Source organism: Nomascus leucogenys, chromosome 9, assembly GCF_006542625.1.
Source record: "Nomascus leucogenys isolate Asia chromosome 9, Asia_NLE_v1, whole genome shotgun sequence".
Taxonomy (NCBI): domain Eukaryota; kingdom Metazoa; phylum Chordata; class Mammalia; order Primates; family Hylobatidae; genus Nomascus; species Nomascus leucogenys.
This window is the reverse complement of record NC_044389.1, coordinates 7,177,162-7,205,149: the sequence shown is the minus strand read 5'-3', so window position 1 is coordinate 7,205,149 and position 27,988 is coordinate 7,177,162. Positions and strand designations below refer to the sequence as shown.

General features: G+C 38.1%; 1 protein-coding gene across 7 annotated transcripts in view; it reads left to right on the top strand.

The window, feature by feature from the left end:
- The window catches only part of FRY (FRY microtubule binding protein), a 458,299-nt gene that overhangs the window by 226,561 nt on the left and 203,750 nt on the right, over positions 1-27,988 (top strand). For all 7 annotated transcript variants that reach the window (XR_004031657.1, XR_004031658.1, XM_030818558.1 and 4 more), the window contains 2 exons: positions 4,580-4,779; positions 27,284-27,337. Coding sequence is in view for 5 of the 7 variants with exons in the window: in XM_030818557.1 (XP_030674417.1) it covers positions 4,580-4,779; positions 27,284-27,337 (254 nt within the window). In the remaining 2 variants the exon portion in view is untranslated. The remainder of the gene's footprint in view (positions 1-4,579; positions 4,780-27,283; positions 27,338-27,988) is intronic.

Sequence of the window (27,988 nt, the reverse complement as noted above, 5' to 3'; positions counted from 1 at the left end):
AATTAGGAACAGAATTTGGAATAAAAATAATAAAAGAACATTAAGAAAACCCATTTAAGACAAAAGAAGGCAATGGAGAAAAATTAGAACGTGTTAAAACCAAGATTAAAATGTAAATGAGAAAATATAAAGAGAAGACAAACTTCAAACGGATTCAATAATTAGAAACCTAATTAATATGTAAAAGTAATGCTCTTCTTCTCCACTCCACACCAGCCCCCACCACAGGAGCACTGGTTTGAATGACTTTTTAGAGAAATTGAGCTGTTATATGAAGATGGAAAGGATGAAGGAAAGGAGAATAAAGGCAGATGGAGTTGGAGCTAAAAAATTCATCACATGGATGCCACTGAGCCATACACTTAAAAAAGACTAAGATGGTAAATTTTGTCTACTTTACCACAATTAAAAATAAATAAAAACAGATTTTAAAAAATTCATTATATGCAAAAAATTTTAATGGGGGATTTTAACACAACAGATTAAGCAACAGAAACAATTGTTTCTTCAACAAGTATTTGGATGGGGAAGATGTGATAAAGATTCTGTCAGGATCCTTTCATTGGGAGAGATCCCTATTTCCAGAGACCTGGCAGGAAGAGAAGGCTGACCCTCGGGGCAGCTGGATGGCACTGGCAGGCAGGGCCCAGACCAAGCCAGGTAGAGGAGACCATACTGACCTGGACCCTGAAAGGTAGGAGGATTTGCTTGCAGGACTGGGTAAAAAGCAAGGAAAGCACCCCAGGTAGAGAGAAGTTGATTCAGTCATTGCATTTGCAAACCTGGAAAATGGGGCCTCAGTGTGGCTAGTACTGAATCCATGTTTTATTTTGTTTTTTCAATCAAAAATAAGTTTCAGTTAAAAATCAGACCTATGAAGGAATAGATTTAATTCTTGAGAGCTAAATTCTTAGAGGCAGTGAATTTTTCCCTTTTATACACCAAAAGTTTTTTTAGTTTTATCTTTTTGAAATGGAAACCTTTGGAAATTTATATTAGTCTTTTTCCCACCTTTTTTACCTTTCTGTGAGACTTAAGGTCATCATAATGAACGTAAACTGTGACAGCAGTCGAAGCCCTCAAGCCTGTGAGACTGTCATATTCAGCCAACTGCATTTTTAAGTTCTGGCGGCTTTCTAAATTATGCAATTTTGTTTCTTCTTTTGCTACTAGCATTTCTACCCATAGAAATTACACCCCTCCCTTATAATTTTCTGTTTCCAGACTACTGTGAATTTAGAAACTAGACAAATGATCTTACTTATGTATAGATTAAGGGCAAGCAAATGCTGTGAGAGGGTCTGATGATTTTCTTTCTAATGATAATGCTCTAATATTTACATTAGTGTGGACTTTGTGACTCAAGTTTGACTACCAGGGAACATGAGTTTCCTGGTCTGCACTATATTGTCACCAAATAACTCAAGTATTGAAAGGTGCCGTGTCCTAATGTTTACTTTTGAAATTATCCTGAGGCTAGGATTTGCCATGAATTAATTAGGGTAGGATGAGAGGGGTTACTGAAACTTGGAAGTGGACCTAGTTCAAGTACACTTACCCCATTAACTTTCATGCCGTCCAGCTGCCTAGGCTGATCTGTGTTTGAAACTCAGAATGATGAGTGACACCCCCACTTGAATCATTTTCTGCTCTGGTACAGGGCTCTGCTGGGCTAGGATAGTTCCAGCTCAATAAGGCTGTTCATATAGTTTTATCTTTTTGAATATCACCTTTGTATTTACAAAGATGTCTGGCTTTGAAGTACAGGTGAATAATATTTTTTATGATAGCAGTGAATTGGCTCTTTAGCTGTTTAAATGGAGGATTTGTCTGAGAGGTTTTCTGGTATCTAAATTTCAGCTCTCTAGTTCAAAATGCAGCCTTGCAGGAGGACTGTCAGAGGTCACTCTCATGAAAATGTTTTCACTGTAGTTAAGACTTTTAGGCCCCAGAGTCATGCAATTATGGATCTTGTCTTGCAATAACTGTATATATTACATCAACCCAATTATTGCTGTCATCTAGAAATGGATCAAATCCTGTGGAAACCCAAAGATAATTAAAAAGTCATACTCCAAATAGACATTTTAGGTTTATATCCCAGTCTCTTGTTCTGTGGCATGATGCCTTTGATACCTGAGGAAGATGTCTTGAGACTGTGTCCTTCTCTAAGCTGGTGTTGGGGAGGTGTCCTACTTCCACAAGGTGCCTGCACTGGGGGAGTAGGAGGTGAAGCAGAGGAGTAGCCAGGACCTCATTTTCGTCACTTGATTTTCAATATGCCCCTTTGGAATAAATAATGCCTTTTAGTGCACTGCTTGCAGTACCATTTAATTAATGACTCTTCTATCACAACTACTGCATCCTTTCTTAAAAGACTCTGACATATTGCATCTCCTCATGTAGTTCCTATCCCGGGAATCCCTTTAAGACCTGCGGAAATAAAGTCAGGGGACATTTTCAGTTAGTTATTTAAGGAGATTTATTGAGTATTATCTGGGCAAAGAACTTTGTATGACATCTGGGAGTCTACAGTCTTATTAGGGAACTTTTAGGAGATATAGCTAGAAGAGTATATGGTTTAATTACAGGGCCGACCCTAGACAAAAACCTTGTCTCCAATCAATAATTACTTTACTTGGCAGCAGTCTATTGAGCCTTTCATAGGTAATGTAGGATATACATGACAAAGCAAAACACCAAACAGTTTGGGTTAAATGTTCAACTCTTGTAAAGCAAACTAATCAGTGAGGACTGGCCTAGTGGAGGTAGGTGTTATGGAGATGAGACTAGAAGTGGCTCTGAAAGAAGAGGAGGAAGAGATGGGCAGAAAAGAATGGAAAGGAGCTACAGAAAAGAAAGAAGGAAGAATAAGTGAAGCCAGTGTGCTCACAGGCCAATGAGGACATCAGCAGGACTTGGGTGAGGGTGTGGAGGCAAACTACTAAAGGCCCTCAAAACCAGGCCAGGGTGCTGAGGCTGGGTGATGGTAATCGAGAGCTATTGAAAGTTTTGAGCAGAAAAGTGTTATGATTAAAGCCATGCAAAAGAAAGATTAGTTTGATATGGAAAACAGATGAAATAATGTCCGCAAAGAAGTTATTAAAATAATCTAGCCATAGGTCTCCAAGGGCCTGGATAGGATGTGGCCAGGGGGAATGGAGAGGAAACGAGATAATATGCAAGACATTTTATTATATTTTTGTAACTTGTGAGGCCATATTCTTATAGTTTAGTGGTAGCTGAGATCTGGAAAGACCGTTCAGATGTAAGGGGCTCCTCAACTGTAAATGAATTACAGAGGAAGGGTAGGAAATGTGAGGGAGAGTCATCTATGTAACAATGGGGACATGTTTGTAATTTAATAAAATAAACAAAACGTTATATTGCTTTCTCAGAACTTGGCTTGAGACAGAAAGAAGGCAAGAGAAGCCTTACATTTATTTGTAGTTATGAAAAGAGTATCCAACTTTCATGGAGAAAGAACTTTGTTCTGCCTTTAATATTAAAGACACCACCATTCTCTTGATATCCAGTCCAGTGTCCAAACTGGAAACCCACTTTTTACTTGACCCTTTCCCTTAATCTCCATATCCAGTTACCCAAAACTAAATACTTATGTTTAAATATATACTTCCTGTTCTCAGCATTCCCAATGCCTCTATCCTAAGCCCACTTGCTCTTATGTTTCTTTCACTGGATATTAATAACTGACCATCTTACAAGGGCTTGTGTGGGAGGGGTGGTAGAATTTAACATATCAAAGTACTGTAAAAAGTAGAGACTCGAATCTGCATTTATGAATTTAAAAAAAGTTTAGCAACTATCTAATTAAAACAGTGTCTGACTCTGTTGCATTCTGAACAGAGGCCACTCATCAGGAGCTTTAATAGCTGCCTCTGTTGAAGATATAGTACTAGTGGGGAATCAACATATTTTATAAAGGAAGCGCAGAGGTGTCCCAGCTTGAGCCAAAGGGTGGTGAAAGTGAAAAGTTAAACCCAAACCTTGGACGGCAAACTGAGCACTGCCTGAGCCTCGTATCTTTCAAGAGGTGCATCCGTTTCTGGAGCAAGAGCCAGCTTGGCTTCTGAAAATTGATTCTTGGAGACTTCTGGAAGGAATGACCCCAGAGTCTTTTCCACTATTAGAATGAAGCACAGAAGACAGAGAGCTCTTGACCATGAGGAAAACCTGGACAAGAAATCACTTTTTTTCCCATATATGTTTTCTACCCATTTTCTAAATGGGACTGCTGTTTCCCTAGAACCAAAAAAATAAGCCAAAAACATCTTAAGTATGGTAAGATTGATCAGCTATATTATGAGCTTCCAATATAATTTACCTAAAGCAATGTAGTGACTAGAATTTTGAGATGATCAAATATGGTATAACAGAAACATAGTGTAATGAAAATAATAAAATTCTGACACCATTTCCAAAGAATAAGGCCAGGTTATGATATTAAGTGTGACTTTCTTGATATGATTCATATCCTGATATTTATGGTTTAACACAGTCCATCTGAATATTTATGACATTATTTTCAGCCAGTAAGAATGCCCATTCTGTTTTTCAGCTTCTCCCGTTGGCAACGGTTACATCAAGCCTCCGGTTCCACCTGCTTCTGGCACGCACAGGGAGAAAGGGCCGCCAACCATGTTACCCATCAATGTGGACCCAGACAGCAAACCAGGAGAATATGTCCTCAAAAGTTTATTTGTCAACTTCACCACTCAGGCCGAACGCAAGATTCGTATCATTATGGCAGAGCCCCTGGTGAGTACGTGCCGTGGAACCTGCCTCTTTGAAAATTCATCTGTATGCTGAATATACTAGATTTAAACACTATAACAAAAGGTGGATTGCTTTTCCTCTAGTTTGTAAAGGTTCTTTAATATCATAGGTAATGTTTTAAAGATAATAGTTAGGTTCCCTGATCTAAGAGAAACAATTTGAGTGTTGAGGATTTTAAAACAATCTTCAGCAAATACTATTCAGTAGCATGCTTCACTGCTGCATTTGGGACTAATAAGCATAATTTAACAAGAAGAAGTATCAAAGAAGTATCAATCACAGAAAAATTGTGTTCAGAGTCTCTATGATATATATATATCACATATATATATGGCAAAATCTTTTGTCCAGTTTTTAAAGTAGATGACAAGAAAAATCATTTTGTTCAGGTAGCTGTGTGGACTTCGAGTTTGAGAAGTTAAGGCCTTGGTACCATATCGTCAGAGAAAGTGTTTTGATGAGTCGTTCAGAAACACCACTTCCATTTCTAAAACTTGGAAGACAATAAATTCTTGACTTACTTACCTTTAGTTCCCTCATTAGACACATGATGCCCTTGGATGTGTCTGTCTTTGGTTGCAGTTGCTTCTGCTAGAAAATAAGGCAGGCATGAGTCTGCCTTACATTAATTGCTCTAATAGGACTCTAAAGAGCACTGAATCTCTCCAAAGGACAGTCAGGAAGGAAGGAAGCGCAATTGGTAGATTCAGATTACTTGTTTTCTAACCTTGGCAAGGCCACACACAATAAAAGAAAAGGAAAGGAATTGAGAATGACGCAGCTGTTTCTATGAAGTGTGACTTTGTACCTCCTGTGAGGTTACTGGGGCAATAAGAAGATAATCAGAGGTTTGCTTTGCAGAATTATAACTTAAAATAATTAAATACAATATTCTTGAGCCTGCAATACACATCTCTGAAAATACGTAACAGATGATGCACATCATCTGTTAAAAGTGACCTTTACAAGAATTACAACATGAGGTTCGGGAATCAGAATTCAAGAATGTTTGTTAAGTGTGTTTACCTGAAAGTTACAAACTTTGAACATTAAAATTTTTATTATATTAGTGGATGTTATACTTATCCATTCTGTTCATAAAGTTCTCTTCATTTATTGAATTTCCATAATTAAGGGAAATGTTTCTTGCTTTTACAGATTAAATCATCTAAATTCATCCTTACTACAGGACCTTTATTTCCATTCACTCATGTTTTTATGTTTCTGCTCCTCTTACTACTAATCATAGCTGGTATCTGTGGTGTACTTACTATGTGCTAGGTATTGCACACAACTTATTACCTCCTTTAATCTTCACAATGACCTTAGGTAGATAGCATTTATTTCCTGCTTACAGGTGGGGAAAGTTGGCACAGAGAAGGTTAAGTAAATACTTAAGGTCACACAGTGTTGATTTAAACTCAAACTAGGTGGCTTCAGAACCCACATCTGAACCCCTCTATACTTTATTGTCAATCTCTGCATGGTCCTCTTCATGTAGAGGCACTGTTGCAGATACTGTTGCTAACTTTTTAAACCAACACAGGACTCTCCTGTAACTTGAGTCAGCCACCTCAAGTATCCAAAGTCCCATTGCCTAGAACAGGGCTGACCCTTGGAGCCTCCGACCTCTTGAGAGATACTGAGGCAGCCCAGACTCCTCCCCTGGTGGAGGGAGGGAAGCTACCTCCATTTCAGAGGACGTGGGTCGGTTTAAAGAGAGAGTGGTGAGGCGCAATAAAGATTGATTTCACCCTGTAGCCCTAGAAAAGTGCAAAAATGACAGGTCTAGTCTCTTTGAAATTGTGTATCCTAATGCATTTCCCGAGGAGCTGTGAAGTTGTACAAAAGTTCAAAGAGATGCTTACACAGCTAGGTCCTGACACCTTTTGAACCATCCATGTTTCCAAAATAATAGTTGACTGTTTTTTAAGAATTTATGAAGTAAAATAGTTTGGATTTAACATTTTCCCTCTTAACTCAGGTTGGAATTTGTTTGTGTGGAGTTTGTTTTTTCTTCTTGGAATAAGGATTAGATCTGAAAAACATACATGTGCCATAGCATTATTTTAATAGAAGTAGACATTTTTGTTCCTCTCTATGAAACAACTAAAATGTCCCCAAACAAGAAAAAACTTTAAAGTGTAAGTTCTTGTCATAAGGAAATCTTCCTTATGTGCTTAGAATGAGGGATTCTGCTGGGTGTTGACGGCCAAGAAGACACACTTGATGTTTTTAGCTGAAGAGATGAATCTAATCAGTTTTTAGTATTATTGTTTTTTATAAAAAGAGACTTTTTTGCTCTATCACCCAGACTACAGTGCAATGGCACAATTTTGGCTCACCACAACCTCGGCTTCCCGGGTTCAATTAATTATTGTGCCTCAGCTTCCTTAGTAGCTAGAACTATAAGCGTGCACCACCACACCCAGCTAATTTTTATATTTTTAGTAGAGACGGAGTTTCACCATGTCGGCCAGCCTGATCTGGAACTCATGACCTCAGGTGACCCTCCCGCCTCGGCCTCCCAAAGTTCTGGGATTACAGGCATGAGCCACTGGCCTTTTTATTCCCCTTTGATTTATTCCCCTTTGATTTTTTGGCAGAAATGTAAGCTTCTGTGCCATATTCTTTTCTTGTCTGCTGAAAAATGCTTAGTAATTTTCTGCCCTTATTTTTGCCTACTTGTAGGCCAGTAAATGTGAATGGATTCAGAGGCTTGTCACCTGATTCTAGAAATGTGAATGTGCATTTGGCATTTTGTCCTGTAGCTGCAACAAGAGGTGTTATTTTTGATGTATGTAGAGTACATTTAAGGTGAATTCTATTAAATGTCCTCTACTATTTCTCTTGTTGAGTTAGCATCTTTTACAAAGACATTGAATGCTTTAAAACCCTGAATTTATGTGGGTTTGTATCAAATCACAAAATTGTATTCTATTATTCTTAACTAAATATAACTTGTATGGGGATGGCAAAGGTAATTTTCAAAAACTTGAAAGTATAGATTTACTATTTGGGGGACTACTCAGGAATCTGTATTTTTCAGTTTTATTTTTAAAAGACTAACTCGGAATTTCACACCCATTAGCTTGTGTGGAGCAGATTATGTACAAGTTTAAATTAAAATGTAAGGTTTTATTTATGACTTTGCAATATCCAGATAGCCAACTTTAAAAAAAAAAAACAGGAAATAAAAATGTTCCACAAAACAAATTTTAGATTTGTTTCTTTGTAAATATCTTTCTCTTGTTGTGCAGAATGGCTCTTTGTACCCAAAAGATGCTCAGGTCGTATTCATGAATATTTATGGATAAGTCAATAATTTTATTCTATTTTTATTGCTTCATGGGGACATTTAATAGCATTTGTTCTTGTCCAGTCTTATCATTATTTCACCTTTCCCAAGCAAAGTGTTCTAAACAAGCTAATGGGGTCATCTGTGTCTCTTTTATATTTTTATTTCAAAAGATAAAAACTGCAGAAAATAAATAATGGATACAATTCCTTCTTGCATCCTCCTCCTTCCCTCTGAACTCAGTTTTCTTCTTTCCAAAGTGAATCTTTTTCAGTTTTTTAAGTAAGAATCAGTGAGTGGTAAATTAGTCTTGTTCATCTGAATGTCTTTATTTCTCCCTCATTTATCAGTGATGGTTCAGCTGGGAATAGAATTCTAAGTTGAAATTCATTCTCCCTCTGACATTTGAATCTTTATTTCACTGTGTTGCTTTATCATTGCTGTTGAAAAGTCTGTAGTGAATTTGTTATTTCTTTGTAGATTCTTTACTTTTTTCCCTGTTTACTTTTATAGTTTTTTTCTTTGTCTTGGTATTCTGAAGTTTCACTACACTGTGTTTGGATGTGCATTTATTTTTATTTTCTTGTTTGAGACTCTTGTGCTTCTTAAATTGAGGATTTATATCTTTTCATCAATTCTGGAAAATTCTTAACTATTAATTGTATGAATGTCATCATTTTTCCATTTTCCCTCTTCTCTTTTTCTGGTACTTCTATTTGGTGTAAATTGGACTTTCTTATGCTACATTGCATATCTTTTTACCCATCTTTTATTATTCTACCTCTTTGTCTCTTCTGCATTCTGAGTAATTTTTTCAGATCTGTCTTCCAATTCATTAATGTTCTCTTAGGCTATATAATCTGTTTTACCTATCTATTGAGAATTTTAATTTTGATGACTATATTTTTTATTCCTGGAAGTGCTATTTAGTTCTCTTTGAAAGTCTACTTAGGCTTATTCTCATTGTATTTTGTTTCTTTTTTAAGACTACAACTTTGCTTTTATGTCTTCAATCACCTTGAATGTGTCTTTAGATTATTGTTCTGTTATATCACTACTTGTTGTGTCTGCTAATTCTTCTGTTTGTTGTGCCTCCTAATTCTTGCCCATTATGGATTTCTTTTTATGTACTTTGAAATTTTTCCTTGTGAATTCTTTCATTGAGCCTCTTTTTCTGTGAGTTTTCCTTGCATCCACGGTTGTGGGAGTGTTTCTCCAGCACGGTTTTGCTTTTGCCCCTTCTGTTGCCTAGAGTTATTGCTGTCCGGGGCCAAATATCCGGTTACTTTCTGCACCTGGAACGTGACACAACTGTATATCCCAAACTTGTAAGACTTTGGCCTGTGGTTTCAAATTCTTGGATGTGAATTTTTTTTCTTGTTATTTTACATAGAACTCAAGCAGAGACCACTGGAAACATCTTTTCATCTTCTTTTAACGGTGCATAGATTTTTCCCTAGTCCATTGTTTAGGACCAGACTTTATGTAAGTCATCTTATTTTCCATGTCCCACCTCTCAGGGCCCACGTCACTGTTTCCTATCCCCCAGTGGACAATAAAAAAAGTCTCTAGGATAACAGTCCTCTCCCTGGATAGCCACTATGCTACCTCACTCCCTCCTGTTTTTCCTTTCCCTTTGCCTTTCTTGTGAACTCATTTCTATACCTTTTTAAAAAAAAAAATGTTATATTTCATTCAATATTTCCAAGCACTTACTCCATGTGAGCTTTTGGGTTATCTGAGCCCATCGTCCTGCCTGTGTCCTCTGCAGAATTCTCAGTTTGCTTCCCATGCAGATAGAGCCAGGGTTGGCCTTTGCTCCGTGAAGCTCATGGTGAGGTGGGGTGTCCTCAAGGTGAATAAAAGGAAGAATAAGGGGCCTGTCACCAATTTTTCCTCCTCTGATCTCATCTGTGAAAATTCTCTAAACACAACCCTGTCCATTACATTTCTTGCACAAAACTTTCATTTCATTCTTTTTCACTCCTTGAAATGGCCCAAACTGATCTTACTCCCACCACATACCTTTATGAACCCAGGTTTCTTGTCTGCCACCATGCATTTATGCATGCTGACCCCTCTTCCTGGAATGCCACTCAGCTCCTCATCCTGCCTACCCTTTAAGGCCCAATCCAAAATCTCATCATCTGAAAAGCTTGGCTTGATTTCTTCCCTGCTATCTCCACACAATCATGCTTATGATAAAACACACTTATACGTATCTGCAATTCTCTACTTTATCTGAGCTACTGTATCATTCTGTCTTGCAAACTATTCTGTCCTTATTGAATTAGAGTAATTAGTATAGACTAAACTAGTAAATACCAGAGTGTATTACAAGTTTTAAGGGTAAACATTTTATGATACTTTCAGTTGTGCATGTGCATACCAGACCATAGTGTATTTTTTATGATGGTAGGGTAGGGGCAGAGATTTTCTCTTAAGTTGAAGAAGCAATATGTTAGCCTGTAAGTTCCTTGGAGGCAATATCTGTGTGGGATGCATCTTGACACACACACACATGCAAACACACACACACACACACATATCCTATGTCCCCATGTTTAGGACAGTGTTTGCGTATCAGAGACAGTAAATGTTTTTTGAATGAATGAATGAAACATTAATATAGTAGCTTGAAAAGAATGTCTTTATTGGAACCTGTGTGTTTCCAAAGGTCATCTTACCAACTCTAAACTAATAAACTAATAATAATGGATTTTGTTCTGTTCTTTGCACTCGACAGATGAATGCCCTACAATGTGCTGAGTACAAGAGGCATTGATTCTTAGCCTCCTGCTTTCAGGCATCTAAGGATACCTCTTTATTCATTGATATGGTCACCTTCTCCTCACCCCGACTCCAGCAATAGGTGACTCTTAGTGATCAGACACAGTATCAGAATATATGCTCTCATTCTCTATGAGTCTGTCTATATAGCATCTATTACTGTAGTCACAGGCAATTACCTTCTCAGTAAGCTCTTTCCAAAAACAAGACTCTCCAGTTTTTCTGAATTCAAGTGCTACTATCAATTTTGACTTTGTAGATCGAATGGACAAAAGAGATAAAGTTAAAGACAAAACAGCTGTTCATTCTGACTGATCCGGATTTGACTCCTGCTTCCACCTCTTTAGTGTTGTGTGACCTTGGACCAGCCAGTCAACCTCCTTTTTTTCTCGTTTGCAAAATGGGAGTAATAGTACCCAGCTCACAGGGTGGTTGAGAGGATTAGAGGGAGTGTGTGGAGCCCCTGATATACTCCTGAGCATGTAGGAGATGCTCGTTTGTCCTCATCACCACCCTCCTCATTATCCTCATTGGAGGGCTGAGATGAATTTCTGGTATATTTCCTCAGAAGTCAGCCTGGTGCTTCCTCTCTTTGTGTTCACTCAAACATAATGGAGGCTTGAGCAGGGGACTTGACTGTCTGCTGTTGCCATTTATCAATACTGTCAGGTGGCTGTCCTGAGCTCTGCCAAGGCATTGACAGAGGCAGAACCACAGCTCCTTTCGGCAGACCTGGTCTTGGCCCTCCAGGTGCTCATGCTTTGGGAGATGACAGAGGCAAACAAAGCACTTGAGAGAAGACAACACTCCCAACGATCTCACTGTATTTCCAGCAAAATACTTGAGGCCTACACAGGTGTGAATTGTGAAGACCTAGGCAGTAAAACCAGGGATTTGAGGTAAGTCCACCTCTGAGGGTTTTTAAAGGCTTTCAAAGAGGAAATTTCATTGATTCTTGAGAGTAGGGGTCTCAGAAAAAAATAAGAACCACATAATGCCAGGCAGCCCAAAATATGAAAGGCTGGATTATTCAGCTAAGTAAACCAAGTTTAGAAAATTTCAAGAATTTTCAATCACACTTCTTAGGCTTTTGTCCACGCCCCTCCCTATAACTTGACCAATACACAAGAAAATTGTTTTTTTATTATAGCCCTGCCACTAACCTGTGCTTCTGGCAAAGTCACTTACGTGTGATCTATCATTGTTTTCTCATCTATGAAAGGATAGCAGCCAGGCCGTTTTCACTCTAGTGTATAAAACAAATGAAATAAAAGCAGCATTCACTCTCAAACCCCTGGGTTTAAACTCTTAAATTCCCTGGGTTTAAATCCCTGGGTTTAAACTCACTTATTAGCGAGTCTACCCAGGTTTAATCTCCCATTGTCCCTTCCAGGAGCTGCAGTGGAAGCTAAATTGGGGATTGGGCCAGGAATTCCATCTGGATCTAGTCTATCAGCATAAAATATCAACGGGAAGAAGAAAAAGAAATTCTAACTCGCCTGACAAAGAGTTACTCAGAAAGTAATTTACTGTGTTTTGATTTTGAAACCTGGAAAAATGAAAAGTTTTTTTTTTTTTAAGTCTGCTTGACTTAAAAAAAAATCTAACTTTCATCTTGTCCTTCAGCAGAGACTAAGAATGAGAGAGCTGTGCTTATCTTCGTCCAACACCCTGGAATTCAAAAACACTTTTTATGATGAAAGATGAGTGAAAATGGGGATTTTCATTATTGAGATTGCTTGAGCCTTAGTAGCCTTGTTCACAAAATAGTTAACGGACAAGATGCAGGCAGGATATTTTAGACATTGCCCCTGTGCTGAGTTAGGAGCACAGGTGTGGGCTGACAAACAGTGATAATTCATAAAGGTGCTAACTGTGTCATGCTGGAATGGAGGCTTAAAAATAATAGAACATGACCTAGCTGGTTTGCTAACATGAAAGAAGTAAACTCAAAGTAACACAAACTATTTTCTTGGGGTACACAGTCTGAAGAATCCAGGATGCCAAACTCTATTGCATCACACATCATGAATCTGTAATGAAATATGTCATGCTGAAGAACAAACCTGTAGGAACATCAGTCATGGCCAGCTGGCACAAACACTGAAAGGCCAAGCAATTAGCTAATAACAGCATTACTGCATGCTAATGTTGTTCCAGGTTCAGGCAGTAACGTTGTTGACATACCTTTGTTCCTTGGCCCAGAGTCTGAGGCTTCCAACTCCTCCTGTGTGCTGATGTGACAAAGCTGGCATCAGGACAACTCTCCTGTTACCCCTAAAGTTAAGTAGGACGCTGTGCTGTAATAAGGACACTGGTGGCCCACCACCGACAGACGGTATATGATGAGTGGTTCTAGTCATTTTGATGAATGGGACTGTGGGTCTAAGTAAGCAACTCCTTTGGCAAGTGACATACATAGTTGTCCCAGCTTCCTCTTGTGATTTTAGACGATATCTGATGAGAAGTAAGAGACTGAAATTAGGATACACCCTGTTTTTAGGTGTAAAAGAGGTTTGTTCATCTCTGGGCCATCTGGAGATTGAACATTCATCCATAGTCTTGTATTTCACTCATTCACATGACTGATGTGTGTGCAGACTTCTAGATATCAGAAAATATCAGATCCTTTCATCCGGAACCCTTTTTAGTATTTTAGTAGTTTGTGAATTGGGAAATTCTGCTGTGCTAAAGGACAGAATGACTGCCTCTAATTAAGTTTGGATCTTTATAAGGCAGATCTTCATAAAACTGATTGTAATTAATCATCTTCATAGGCTTATCACCATTTACTAACCTCAGCCATATGATATTTCATAATATTTTATCATGCCCGTTTGCAATTTGGTGGTTTTTCTGCACTGCTCTACATGCCAATCTTCCTATACTAAGCAAAGGTTACATGTCTGTTGACTAAGGATGTGTAAATAGCAGAAATGCCAGCCTTAATGTATTTCTGCACTGTGGATTCCAGTCAGCTTCCCAGAAGGATAATCAGCTAGTCTTGTTGGTCAAACTCCTCTTTAAATAGAGGCTGCTGTTGCTTCAACAGACCAAATAAGGGAAATATAGTGTAAAAGTAATTTCATTTAGCTCCCTGTTGACTGTAGTGATAGAATCAAAGTAATGCTGTCCTGAAAAGAGACTAAAACATTGCTGGTCAGATAGGGAATATTTATATCACACTTGACAACATACTGGCTAGTTTTCAATTTATAAATAAATAACTTTTAAAATAGCTGTTTCTTAGCAAAACAGCTTAGCCTGGAACGTCCCTTAAATAATCTATTAAGGATATTCACCAAAAACTTGAAAATTCACCCTAACCCAGAAACATAGCATTGTTAGTAGTTAAAAAGATTTTATTTAACGGCTGAATGAGGTGATCTTTCAGATGAGCTCATAAGTTTGTTTTCTTTATTATGAGTATGCTTGGAGACATGTAGATGAAACACATTTCTTCTGTGGCTCCTAAATGGAACTTTATCAGCTGTGAAATGAGATTTAATGCACCACCATAGTAAAAGTTTGATTGAACCTTATAGCAAATAAATGATGTGAAAAGTATCACAAGGTAATAAAAAATATCAGAGGGCTTTTTACTTAAATTTAATAGTATGCAATTCAATTCATTCGTGGATAAGGCCATAATTTTTATTTTTATTTTTATTTCTGGTGACTTTATGAAGAGATTATCGAAGTTTCCTTTTTTTGAGAATACAAAACCAGACGAAGGTAATTCCTCATTATTTTCAGTCTAGTTTTTCTGATGATGTGTTCTTTGTACTATTTACAAAGACATCCTTTTTAATACAAACAAAAGATCATCTGGAAGTATATGTTTTAAAGTGACAGAAAATGCCAATAAAAATACATTCAATAATAATGGCATAATACCAAGTAACAATGGCTCATTCCTTAAGGTCACTGTGATGTACTATTGCTATGTTTTCACACAACATTTTGCATTTCGACATTCCTGAAAATCATCAGTACAGTTTTCAGCAATAGCAAGTTTTACTATAGCATTGTAGCAATTTTAACCAGCACGAATTTTGATTTCTATAGGTCATGCTAACAATAAGACTTGTTTTATTAGGTATTTTTACTGTTGCTTACATACGTATCTAGTATATTCTGACTTTTAAAATTTCTTAAAACACAATGTTCTATTTGATAATATTTCCTGATGCTTTTGGGAATTTCTACTCAGTTCCTAAGTTGTAATCACTTAGGTTGAAGGCAGGGGTTTGGAATGTTCCTGTAGGCTTTCCCAAGGTGATTCAGCCATGAAGAATACAAACATTCAAGGAAAAAGACTATGCAGGCCACAGAGAAGGAATGTCTGGTGGGCACAGTGGCTCACACCTGTAATCCCAGCACCTTGGGAGGCTGAGGTGGGAAAATTGTTTGAGTCCAGGAGTTTGAGACCAGCCTGTGCAACATGGTGAGACCCCCCCATCTCTATCTACAAAAAATAAAAACAAAAAAATTAGCCAGGCGTAGTGGCACATGCCTGTGCTTCCAGAGGCTGAGGTGGGAGGATCATTTGAATGAGGCTGCAGTGAGCCATATTAACACCACTGCTCTCCACTCCAGCCTAAGTGACAGAGTGAGACCTTGTCTCCAAAAAAAGAAAAAAAGAAGAAGGAATGTCTAAGACGTAGGAGGAGAACAGATGGGAGGTGGGGGGGTGATTCAAGTGGAAAGAAGGGAGTGAACATTGCTGCTAAAAGATCCAGCATGAAAAATGGCCACCAGATTTGCCATTTGGAAAATTGCTGGGGTCCCTAGGGAGACTAATTTTAGTGGTGAAAGAAAGGCCAGATTGCAACTAGTTGAAGACATTTTGAATAGGAGAGGAAAGAAAGACAGGAAATGTAGACCACCCATTGGAGAACTGAATATGAGAAGAGGGTTAGAAAGGAAACCACAGCCAGAGGTGGATGTGTGGTCAAGGAAGGCACTACGATGAAAAGGTTTAATGTTGATAGCTGAGAGAAAGACCGAAGAGAAGGGAAGGGTGGAAGACAGGGGTCACTGAGGAGCTGGCTGATGGAGCGATGTCCTGAAGGAGACAGGAAAAGATCCATCCACACACACTGTAGTAGACACTGAAAGTCTACTGAGTGAACGTGACATGCACAGGTAGAGGGGTATATTGGGACAAATAAAATTGAAAAGACCAACAAAATAGAAAGTTACCCAGAAACAAACAAATGAAGGTTGTATCTTACATTTCTTAGCAGCTGCTGTAGTTCTTTTTTTTCTTTTTTAAAGAATGCCTATGAGAGCTGCTCTTTTGTTCAATTAAAATGAAGATTAACTTTGTAACTGAATTTAATTGAAGTTTCTCCTCCACTGTTCAAATAATGGATTTGTACTTAGGATTGTTAAATGTGGCAGAGAAATAGGCTCCACTGAAATGAGCAAAACTACTGCAAATAGGACAGATTATCTCAAGAGATTTTGCTTAAAAAAAAGTGCCAACATATTCTTCCAGATTTACATCTGCCTTCAGTTTTCATAGCATAGGGTACTGGGCAGCATCTTACCTGATAGTAGCTTGGATTTATTTGAGCTGTGTCTTCTGTATCATTCTCTTTTGTTCCTTTTTCCCCAATATTTTAGGTGAAAGGCAACATTTATTATTTCGCTTAAGAAAATTCATTTTAATAACTAAATGGAATAAAAGAGGAGAAGTTTTGTCAGTTTCCACAAGTACCCTTCTTCCACAGACCTCCAAGGGTTTTAACAATTTCTCACTAGTTATTAGAAACCTACTCAGGATGTCATAGGGTGATGTCCATTTTTACAAACTGAGGCAGGTTATCAAGGGGGCTAAGTCTTCCACCAGAAGTCCAGTGATCCATGCGGGCAGTCAGTTGACATGACCAGAGTACATCTTCAAGATGAATCACACCACTGGGGCGCCGATTACCCCTCATGATGTGGAAGTCATTTGGGGAGTAATGGTCAGTATTCAGAACTGTGAGTCCTCAGGCTCACTCTTTAGATGTTTTTCCAAACTTGAGTCAAATTTGGCACAAATGAGATCTGATGCGAAAAAGATGTCAGACATGAAAACATTTGGGACCCCATTATTCTTTGGTTCATACTGAAGTAGAGTGCCTGCTGCTGGGTGCAGATAGTTCTGAACAAAATGCTTTGGTGCATTTCCACAGTTGGGTCCACAGCTCTCTACTGTGAAGGGTACCGCCACATGGGGTGAGGAAGCTCACCACTAGGCATCTTCCCATGTTCTGGTGAAGAAGAGAGATCCTAATGGTGGTAGTTCCATTCTGAAATTCTTTATTAACCACTAAGACCAGACATTTACATTTTTAAATTTCACTGCTGATGATATCAAAACCCTCAGCTGATTGTGTGTATCCTCATTTTTTCGAAAAGATAACTGAAGCTTAGAGAAGTTAAGAAAGGGCCATAAGTTGTGAGGACTTGGATTCAAACTCGGGTCTCTCAGATTTCAAAGCCCACACCCTTAACTGCTACATCCACTGTTGTAATAATTAAAAGACTTTAAAATAGCATCTTAAGCAAGGTTAGTGATATATTTAACTAATTGAATAATCTCATATTAACTCCAATAGCATTGCTGGGTTAAACACATTCATTGAAATCTCTCTAAATGCCCAGATGTCACCACAACGCAGTATATCCATGTAACAAAACTGCATTTCTACCCCTTAAATGTATACACATTTTTAAAAAAGAAATATCTCTGAGGGCAGTAATACTTTGGATCTTTCTAGATTAGTGAAATCTTAACTATGTGGAGCACCCTTGAAATTTTGGAAGGCCTCTAAAAAGTTAGAAGTAGAAAGTTATTTGTATTAAATGAGCCCCTTGTATACCTCAAATAAAACACCTCTTGATATATCAGACTCCCTCTAGACTTCTAAGTGACTGTGGCCTGTCCGTCTGGCCATCTTTCTTTCCTCCTAAAGATCACAGAGATGTATGATATGAAAAGATTGTGAAGTGAAAATGTAATTAGTGTACACCGAAATTGTTTGAAAATTAAGGTAGAGGGCGATGGCTTTCCTCTGCCCTTGTTAGTTAGATGTGGACACAAGGAGTGTTTAAAGTCTGTATTTTTTTAAGCTGGGAGCGGGGAAGATTGGAACTCCTCAGGGTGTGAGAAGTACAAACAGCTGTATTCCTATGCAAATACTGAAACTCCTGCAGAATTCTTCAGCACAGGAGAAAATTCCGCTTGTGTGGGTTGGGACAGCAGCAGTCTGTGATTGAGAGGGAGAAAACTCAAGGAGAAGCTCAGAGTGCAGACTGAGGACTGCATCTCACTTCTCACACAGCAGGCGAGGCATCTCTGAGATTCGGCCACCCAAATCCAGTCTGAAAATGGGGAGAAGTGGACAGTGGTCCCTTTTATAGCTCCACCAGGAAAAGATAAAAAAAATTGGAGAATTGCTATTAGAATAAGTTTTGAGAGTATCTTATGTCATCTTTAAAAATGAGACATTGTAATATTTTAACAGTGATGATAAGTGATGCATCACAACCTCCTGTTTTTAGTTTTTGTTTGTTTTTTTTTCTAAAGAATGTAAAACATAAACATATGCAAACAGAATAGCACAATGAACCTAATGGTCATCTTCAACAGTTATCGACTCATAGCCGATTTGTTACACACTCCCTGAACCTTCCCCTGATATTACTTGAAGCGAATACTAGTAACAAAATCATCTCATCTCTAAGCATTTCCATATGTATCTCTAAAAAAATTCTTCTCTAAACAAAACTGCAATACTATTACTACATCTAAAAAACTAACAGCAATCCCTTAACATCATCAAATCTCCCATGTGTTCAAACTGCCAATTGTATCATGAATGTCATATTTTCTTTTAACAAAATATTTGAGTCAGGATCCAAATAAGGTTCACACATTGCAGTAGACTTTTAAAGAAATCAACAGACTCCCCCTCCATTTCTCTTTTTTTTACCCTCTCAAAACTTATTTATTGAGGAAACGTCTTTCTTTCCCGCTCTTTCCTTCAGTCTGGATGTGGCTGATTACATCTTTTGGTGTAATGTAATATATTCCTCTAACCCCTGTATTTCCTAAAAATTGGAAATTAGATAGAAAGGCCTGGTTAGATTCAGGTTTGAGCTTCTTGTTTGTTACTGCTTTCTTCCATCAGAAGGGACGTAATGTCTGGGTTTCACTTTTTTTGTGCTGTGAGCAGCCACTGATGTTCAGCGCCAAGTCTCAGTATTTTGGGTTTTCCCAGGACCCCAGGTTCTCGTTTGTTCACTGTCACTCAGTGAGCTGGGGCATCTGGTCAGACCTAAAAGGTCTTCAGTTTTAGCCAGCTAAGAACTTTCAGGGACCCATCACCCCAAAGTTATGCTTTTTCAGAGTGATTTTGTGAAAATAAACATATTCAATTCATAAAACTTCAGTACATAAATAAAATTAAACTAAAATATAGAACAAAGACAAATTTTTAAAGTATATGAAGTCTTTCTATTCTTACTTGAAGTATACTGTTCTTACTTGATGAATGGCATCATTATTTTGAGCTTCCTTTGCCATAATCTGTTTCTACTTGTTGGTTAAATACCTATTGTGTATTCTGTGCTAATTTTGCTTTACTACTTATTTAATGCTCTTTAAAAACCAGGATATCTGAATGTGTAAATCTTGAATTTCATGCAACTGGTGTCCTGCAGTAGAACTGCAAGCAGAAGCATACCTCTACAGTTCTCTTTTCTTCTCTTTATTTTTTATTTTTATTTTTTGTGGGTACATAGTAGGTGTATATATTTATGGGGTACATGAGATGTTTTGATACAGGCATGCAATGCATAGTAATCACATAATGGAGAAAGGGTGTCCATCCCCTGAAGCATTTATCCTTTGTGTTACAAACAGTTCATTTATGCTCTTTTAGTTATTTTAAAGTGCACAATTAAATTATTATTGGCTATCATCACCCTGTTGTGTTATCAAATACTAGGTCTTATTCATTCTTTCTAACTTTTTTTTTACCCATTAACCATCTCTACCTCCCCACTAATCCCCCACTATCCTTCCCAGCCTCTAATGAACATCCTTCTACTCTATGTCTATGAGTTCAATTGTTTTAATCTTTAGATCCCACAATAAGTGAGAACATGCAATGTTTGTCTTTCTGTGCTTGGCTTACTTCACTTAATGACCTCCACTTCCATCCATGTTGTTGCAAATGACAGGATCTCATTTCTTTTTTACAGCTGAATAGTACTCCATCGTGTACATGTGCCACATTTTCTTTATCCATTCATCTGTTGATGGACACTTAGGTTGCTTCTAAATCTTGACTATTGTGCACAGAGCTGCAACAAATGTGGGAGTGCAGATATCTTTTCCAAATACTGATTTCCTCTCAGTATTTGGAAAAGATTGCTGGATCATATGGTAGCGCTATTTCTAGTTTTTTGGGAAACCTCCAAACTGTTCTCCATAGTGGTTGTACTAATTTACATTCCCATCAACCAGTGTATAAAGGTTCTCTTTTCTCCATATCCTTGCCAGCATTTGTTGTTGCCTGTCTTTTGGATATAAGCCATTTTAACTGGGGTGTGATGGTTTCTCACGGTAGTTTTGACTTGCATTTCTCTGATGATCAGTGATGTTGAGCACCTTTCATATTCATGTTTGCCATTTGTATTCTTTTAAGAAATGTCTAGTCAAGTCTTTTGCCGATTTTTTGATCGGATTATTAGATTTTTTTCCCATAGGGTTGTTCGAACTCCGTGTATATTTTGGTTCTTAATCCCTTGTCAGATGCATAGTTCGCAAATATTTTCTCCTGTTCTGTGGATTGTCTCTTCACTTGTTGATTGTTTCCTTTGCTGTGTGGAAGCTTTTTTTTTTTGAGACGGAGTCTCACTCTGTCACCCAGGCTGGAGTGCAGTGTCGCAATCTCAGCTCACTGCAACCTCCGCCTCCCGGGTTCAAGCAATTCTCTGCCTCAGCCTCCCAAGTAGCTGGGATTACAGGCATGCGCCCCCAGCCCGGCTAATGTTTGTATTTTTAGTAGAGACGGTATTTCACCATGTTGTTCAGGCTGGTCTCGAACTCCTGACCTCATGATCTGCCCACCTCAGCCTCCCAAAGTGCTGGGATTACAGGCGTGAGCCACCCCACCTGGCCACTGTGTGGAAGCTTTTTAACTTGATGTGAGCCCATTTGTTAATTTTTGCTTTGGTTGCCTGTGCTTGTGGGGTACTACTCAAGAAAATTTGCCCAGACCAGTGTCCTGGAGATTTTTCCCCAATGTTTTCTTGTAGTGATTTCATATTTTGAGGTCTTAGATTTACAGGTCTCTTTTCCGAAGCAGGCCTGAGACTTACTGATCTTTCCCTTGTATTCAGATGGCTCTCTTCTGAGCTGGAGCAAGTTTGCCTCTATCCTTTCCTCTCTTTTTATTTCTCTATCCTTCCTCCCCTCTTTTCTTTCTTCCCCCATCCTTCCTTTCTTCCCTTTATTTTATTCCCTCTTTCCTTCCTTCCATCTTTCTTCCTTCCTTTTTTCCTCTCTTCCCTCCTTCCTGTCTTCATTTCTTCACTCATCCTTTCTTCCCTCTTTCTTATACTCTTTCCCTTTCTCCCTTTCATCTTTTGTTCTCTTTATTTTTTAGCCACTGTGGTATTCTCTTCCCTAGTTGTACTCTTAAGCCTCATTTCACTGATACCATCTATGTTGATGCGAAGATAATCTTGGTAATGTTAAAATGTGAACCCGATTGTCTGTGCCCAAAGCTATCTTTCCAAATGCATACAGATATAGTCAACCATTTAACACACCCTGATAACTTCCAACTGTGTGCTAGGGGTACAGAGGAGACAGACAAGTTATGACATGATGGGAATGCTGACAAGAATAGGTACAAATAAAGTACTGTGTGACAACTAACAGGTGACCCTGCTAGGGGAAACTGGGGAGGGGCTTCATCTGGGAAGTGACATTTAAGCTGAGTCTTCAAAGAATATGATTAAGACAGTATATTTGTGTCCAGGCGCAGTGGCTCATGCCTGTAATCCTAGCAGTTTGGGAGGCCGAGGTGTGCGGATCACGTGAGGTCAGGGGTTTGAGACCAGCCAGGCCGACATGGCAAAACCCCGGCTCTACTAAAAATAGAAAAATTAGCCGGGCATGGTGGCATGCACCTGTAATCCCACCTACTCCGGAGGCTGAGGCTGAGGCAGGAGAATCTCTTGAATGCAGGTGGCAGAGGCAGCATTGAGCCGAGATCATGCCACTGCCCTCCAGCCTGGGTGAACAGAGCGAGACTCCGTCTCAAAAAAAAAAAAAAAAAGACAACATATTTGTGTAAACATAGTTAAGGAAAACTTAGTATGTTGTTTTATTGAGGCATTGACCCCAAGTTCTTAGCTAATGGACTTGACTTTTATATATAGCAACAACTTACGTATATATCAACTTTGCCTGTTAGAGAAAGTGAGCCTGACAATATGTTGTTTCCTTCATATGTATGCAAAAATGTGTAAGTGTAAAATATGTTTATCAGCTTCCCATCTAATTTGTAGTGGGACAAAAATAACTTTTAGGTATGGGAGCTTTGGGATGTGGGTAAACACAGTCACCTTTCTTTCCCCGCTGTGGCAGGATCCTCTTTTAGGTAGTAGTGAAAGAGGACTGCCTTCCGTGCTCCCATTATGTGAACTCCTGAGTTGTTGTAAGGGTCTACAGACCCACAGGTGTGCTGAGTTATCATTTTTCTGGGTTTTAAGGTCTCCCATATAGATGTATTCCCATGTTTCTAGTATGTATAAAAGAAGTATTGTTGCTACTCTAGTACATAACTTTTTTTTTTTTTTTTTTGAGATGAAGTCTCATTCTGTCACCCAGGCTGGAGTGCAGTGGCATGATCTTGGCTCACTGCAACCTCCACCTCCTGGTTCAAGTGATTCTCCCACCTCAGCCTCCCTAGTAGCTGGGATTACAGGTGCCCGCCACCACACCCAGCTAATTTTTGTGTTTTTAGTAGAGACAGGGTTTCACCATGTTGGCCAGGCTGGTCTCGAACTCCTGACTTCAGGTGATCTGCCCACCTTGGCCTCCCAAAGTGCTGGGATTATAGCCATAAGCCACCATGCCTGGCCCAGAACCATTTAGAAGTATCACTGGAACTGTAGTATTAGCTCTCTGTCATTATGTATAGTTTTAAACAATAGATACTAAAATAAAATTACTATCGTGTATGTTCGGAGGTGTGTGTGTGTTTTTTGGTTAAGAACTTTTTGAACATTTCTGAACTAAAAGGAATCTTCATAAAATAGATAATGATGATGTTTGAACAACATTTGAATGTACTTAATGCCACTGATTTGTACACTTTAAAGTGTTAAATCTCCTATGTATATTTTACCACAATAAAAAGTATTTTAAAAATTTTAAAACTTAAAACAAGATATATACACAGAAAATAAAGGGATTTTCACATTTGAAGAAACTGGACACCACTGTCCTAGAACTTTTATTAATTTGGCAAATGCGTAGCCAGCACCAAGCGAAATGCACATGGTGGTCTCACGCTACAAGTCTGAGGTTTCGTCAAGAGCCTTACAAATCAGCTCCTCTGTCTCCATTGCAAAATATACAGGTTCAAAATGTGTACTCATCTAAAACACAGAGAATACTGTGTTCTTATGGGTAAACATTTTCTGTTCAAAGTACACTATTTAGATATAATGAATAAATACTATATGTATTCATCACTCAACAGTGTCTGAAGGTTCACAGTGTGTCACATGCTACGTGTCGGGTGGAATGCTACATGTCAGGCAAGCCACGCTCTCTCCTGTGACTTTAAGTATTGAGAGAAACAGAGGTCGCTGCATTTCTGGGGCCTGCCACCTAACAGGAATGGTGCTCAGTGCTTCACTCATGAATGCGTAATTACGCAAGATGATGACTGTGATGTAACTTTGCTCTATGGTAAGGTCAGTGAAAGGACAAATACATGAGGCTTTGCAGGCATGTACAGGGAGAGACACCAAGTGTTGGGGGATGGCTCAGAGAAGGGCTTCCTGAAGAAGTGATAGTTCAGCTGAGGTTTGAATAATGAACAAGTAGAGACAACACTCATGAGAGGAAGTTAACCACATTTCCCCCCTCAGACTTGACTCTTCTCCCCAGTAGCGGGTATCATGTGTTCTTCAGTATTCCACCCCGGCATGTAGCATTTGATGCATTGTGAACCCTCAGTCACTATTGAGTGATGAATAAACATATAGTATCTATTCATTATATCTAGATAGTATACTTTGAACAGAAAATGTTACCCATAAGAACACAGTATTCTCTGTATTTTGCATGAATACACATTTTGAACCTGTATATTTTGCAATGGAGACAGAGTAGTTGATTTGTAAGGCTCTTGGTGAAACCTCAGAATTGCAGGATAAGACCACCATGTGCATTTCTTCAAGAACAAAGACAGTATGGGGCAGGGGTGGGGCTTGTATATGCCTTAGGTATAGATCATCTTTGTGAGTGGAGGAGAGGATTGGAGAAATGATTAGACCCACAGTGAGAGGGTCTATGTGAGCAGGTACATATAAATGGAGTCTTGCTAGGGAACCTGCATTGGCCAAAGTAAAACTTAATATTTTTTGATATATAACTTTTGCATTGTTTCTAATCCTAAACCAAATTTTGGATCAGAATGAGCTTCCATAGCAAAGACATATCTATATATACACACACACATACATACATACATACACACACATACACTAACACACACACACACACACACAAATAAGGATAAGTAACATAAAATGTTCTGCTGGAGGCTTAAAAAGCAATGCTGCATGAGTTGAGTCATTTTGGAAAGGGTGAGTTAGCAATATATATTATTCTATAATTAAAAATTCAAGTTGTCCGAGTTTTAAAAAGCTCTCTGAAAGAGCACAAAGAAATGTGATTTTGAAAACGTATAATACAGTCAGCATAAAACCACTATTTCCTTTGTGTGACTGAACATTTCCCATGTAATTAATTTACTTACAATAGATACTTCAAATCCTTCTACCAGATATGTAAAAAATTTTTTCTGAAATGGATTGAAAACAGAAAACTATTCATGATGAATATTTTCCTCAGAAATTTCGGTCTGGAAAACTGTCTTGCTTTGAGTTACATTTTCTGGAGTTCTCAAAATGTCAATAATGTCTGAATTAAACTCTTTGAATTGAAAAAAAAATGCTCTGCTGGAAGATCAGTTAAGGCTTCCTAATGTAAACAAAGCTGTAATAATTAAGGAGAATTGTTTCTGTAGTAGACTCTTGTTACTACTGATATTATTTTTGCAGAGAACTAGATGTGGTGCAAGACAAATCACATGCCCCAAATTCACCAGTTACACCTAGTAAATGTATGATTGGTAGGTTCTCCCTCAGTACTAGTCTAATAAATAAACCTTACTTTGCTTCTAAATCTAGGGACTTGGAATAGTGAATTGCTTTCAACTTTTATTTTTATTTTATTTTATTTATTTTTATTTTTTGAGATGGAGTCTTGCTCTGTCACCAGGCTGGAGTGCCATGGCGCAATCTTGGGTTCAAGTAATTCTCCTGCCTCAGCCTCCCGAGTAGCTGGGATTACAGGCACGCACCACCATGCCCAGCTAATTTTTGTATTTTTAGTAAAGACAGGATTTCACCGTGTTGGCCAGGGTGGTCTCCATCTCTTGACCTCGTGATCTGCCCACCTCAGCCTCCCAAAGTGCTGGGATTACAGACGTGAGCCAATGCACCTGGCCTCAACTTTTTATTATATGTCAAGTCCCAAGATAAATATTAAATTGTTCAAATAAATTTTACGGTTTTTATTATGTTGTTGCCATTGAAGACATAGGACCACTTATAGCATCAGATTCTTTTTATAAAATTGGCAAATAAAAAGTTTATTTATGGTGTTCCAACATGATGTTTTGATATATGTATAATGAGTAAATCAAGCTAATTAACATTTCTATCACATTACATAAATTTTTTTTTGTGATGAGAACATTTAAAAATCTACTTCCTCAGCAGTTTTCAAGTATACAGTGTGTCTTAGTCCATTCAGGCTGCTATAACAAATACCGTAAAGTAGATGGCTTATCAACAATAGACATTTATTGCTCAGAGTTTTGGATACCCAGAAGTCCAAGATCAAAGCACGGGGATATTTGGTGTCTGGTGAGGGCCCCCTTCCTTTATAGATGGTGCCTTCCCGCTGCATCTTCACATGGCAGAAGGGGAGAACAAGCTCCCTAGGGCCTCTTACTGATCCCACTCAGGAGGGTTCTGCCCTCACGATTTAATCTCCTCCCAAAGGCTCCACCTCTTAACACCATCACCTTGAAGGTTTCAGCATATGAATTTTTGGGGGATACATTGAGGACATAGCACATAACTGCAGTCACCATGCTATACAGTAGCTCTCCAGAACTTATTCTTTCCTGTCTAAATGAAACTCTGTACTCTTTGATCAACATCTCCCATTTCCTCTCATCCCTCTCTCACCAGCCCCTGGTAATTACCATTCTAGTCTCTGCTTCCGTGAATTTGACTTTTTTTGATTTCAGGTTTATGTGAGATTGTACAGTATTTGTCTTTCTGTGCCTGGCTTATACACTCAGCATAATACTACTCCAGGTTCGTCCATGTTGTCAAAAATAACAGGATTTCCTTCTTTTTTAAGGCTAAATCGTCTTCCATTGTATATATATAGCACATTTTCTTTATCCATTCATCCACTGATGGATACTTAGACTGACTCTATATTTTGGTTATTGTGAATAATGCTGCAGTTAACATGAGCATGCAGATATCTTTCAAGATACTGATTTCATTTTCATTGGATACATACCCAGAAGCTGAATTGCTGGATCATATGGTAGTTCTATTTTTAATTTTTTGAAAATCCTCCATACTTTTTTCCACAGTGCCTCTACTAATTTACATTCCCACTAACAATATACAAGAGTTATCTTTTCTCTACATGTTTGCCCACATTTATTATCTTTTGTTTTTTTGATAAAAGTCCTTATGACAGGTATGAGGTGATATCTCATTGTAGTTTTAATTTGAGTTTCCCTAAGTATCAGATTCTTAATATTTTGGTCAAAGAGACATGTATTAAGATGAATGGCAAGAGTCGTGGCAGTAATGATCAAACATAACTACTATGGTTACAATACCTAAGGGAGAATTCCTCACTCATTTAAAAATTGGCACCTCCTCATTCCATAATGAGAGAAATGAGTGCAAAAAAATGTAACAATAATGGCATTTCCTTTATACTATTTAAGAGACTCTAATAATTATTCTTGCATATATTCTTTTTCTTTCTAGGAAAAGCCATTGACAAAATCTCTGCAACGTGGAGAAGACCCCCAATTTGATCAGGTATGTGATATATATGTTATATACTAGTTTTCCTTTATTTCATCATTCACGCAAGGCAAGGCCTGCATGCTCACTATTGTTGTATGGATGAACATCCTCAAAGAGGATATGGGTATGTGGTCTTAAGAACTGTACCCTGCAGTTTTCATGGTTGTGGTTTATAGCTGTTCAGTAAATGTCTATTGGTTAGAATCAAAAAGAACTGGAAAGTATTGGGATGAGTAGGTCTTCAATTGATTATTTCCTAAATCTTTACATATCAGAATTAAAGAAACCAAGAAAAGAGAGTTTAAAAGATATTCCATTCCTTTAAAAACTTGAGATTCTTCTAAATAATTGATACTATGTGATGATCAGATCTCTGCACTAGAGCTTATTCTTGTTTTCATCCAACATTTTTTTGAAAGCCTACTATTTGCTTGATGCTGTGCTAGGTACCGGTGATACAAAATCTAAGATAAGTTTTAGGCCTTCAAGAATTCACAGTCTTGTGAGAAAGATACTACCTCAAAAATAAGTATAAAACAGTATAGGATCTTAGATTCTAATAGAGAAAATAATACATGAACAAAATTATTTAAGACAGAATAAAAACAAAGTAAGTCCTTTGAAAATAGGTTAGGACTAGTAAAAGAACATTCAACTCTAAAC